The sequence below is a fragment of the Daktulosphaira vitifoliae genome, unplaced genomic scaffold (genome assembly GCF_025091365.1).
Source record: "Daktulosphaira vitifoliae isolate Bord-2020 unplaced genomic scaffold, ASM2509136v1 Scaffold_2246, whole genome shotgun sequence".
NCBI classification, from domain to species: Eukaryota; Metazoa; Arthropoda; class Insecta; order Hemiptera; family Phylloxeridae; genus Daktulosphaira; species Daktulosphaira vitifoliae.
This window is the reverse complement of record NW_026101806.1, coordinates 1-1442: the sequence shown is the minus strand read 5'-3', so window position 1 is coordinate 1442 and position 1442 is coordinate 1. Positions and strand designations below refer to the sequence as shown.

General features: G+C 24.8%; 1 protein-coding gene across 1 annotated transcript; it reads left to right on the top strand.

Moving 5' to 3' along the window:
* Positions 1-52: 52 nt before the first annotated feature.
* On the top strand, positions 53-1259 carry LOC126909927 (40S ribosomal protein S15Aa-like). Its single transcript, XM_050692332.1, has 2 exons — positions 53-237; positions 674-1259. Exons 1-2 carry the CDS (start codon positions 105-107, stop codon positions 841-843), a joined length of 303 nt encoding a protein of 100 aa, XP_050548289.1. The 5' UTR covers positions 53-104; the 3' UTR covers positions 844-1259.
* Positions 1260-1442: the final 183 nt, after the last annotated feature.

The window sequence follows — 1442 nt, the reverse complement described above, 5'->3', positions numbered from 1 at the left end:
TTTAAGATGATGTTATGAAGATTATATTTAATTTGAACACTTGTATTATGGATTTTGAATATGTATTTATTTTCTAGGTAGCATATTTCATTTAAACTAGCAAAATGGTGCGTATGAACGTATTGAGCGATGCTCTGAAATCAATTAACAATGCTGAAAAGAGAGGCAAAAGACAAGTTTTGATTAGGCCTTGTTCCAAAGTCATCATCAAATTTTTAAAAGTTATGATGAACCATGGTTAGTGCTTTTAATTTATTACTTCATTCTAAAAAGTCTCAAATGTTATATGAGTAAACAATTTCATTACAACTTATTTTCTTTTTTTATAATTAAGGAGAATCGTAGAGATTTAATATTTGATTTTGATCCTATTTTTGAGACTAATTTAAATAAATGTAGGGTATAGTATATCATTCATACGCAATTTTTATATTTTATAATCAATTTTCATTTAAAGTATTTTTACTTTATTTATTTTTACAAAATTGAATTTGCTTAATTGAAGCAATAAATATATTTTCTTTTAGCTGGAGAAAAGCTAATGTATTTTTCTACAATTTTTTAGTTATATTTTATAGATAATTTTATGAAACTAGTTCAATAGTGCTAAAATTAAAAAATTCTTTGTCGCATATAAAATTAGATTTACTCACTGATATATCTGCTATTATAGGTTATATTGGTGAGTTTGAAATTGTTGATGATCACAGAGCTGGCAAAGTAGTTGTTAATCTAACTGGTCGTTTGAATAAGTGTGGTGTTATATCCCCAAGATTTGATGTACCTATTAGAAATATTGAAAAATGGACTAATCAATTACTGCCTTCCAGACAATTTGGGTAATTAACACTTTTTATTTAAATAATTAGAAAATATTATGTTGTATATTGAAACTGAGTTATTATACATTTTATTATCTTGGGAACTATCGTTATTTAAGAATGTAATTGTTGTTCTGTTTTTTAATTTGTTCATTAAATAATTTACTTTTAATATGGAGCGTTTTCTGTGGTCATAGGGGGATAATTGTAGGGCTTACTGTTCCCTTTAAATACAGCCAGTCTTGCATTTATTCCACTTTGACAATAGGAATATTTCATCTTGATTCGTAATTGTTGTATGTTATATTGATATTTGTACATTTATTTTATTCTTTTACTGATTAGTAGTACATTTTCTTTAAGTATAGATAATATGTATTTAGAATAGGACATTCAGAGTATTTATTTTTAAAAGTTTATTAAAATTGTATAATTGAGCTGTATCTTACTTATTCATATGAACTTTAAATTTACAATCAGAGCAAACTATGGTCTTAGAATAAATGATATTTAATTAAGTTCTTTTTACGGGTTTGCTATATTAATTTTTGCATATTTTCAGATGTAATGAATTTAAATGTCTTTACATTGCTAACTTGCAAAAATAACTTTCCCTCCATT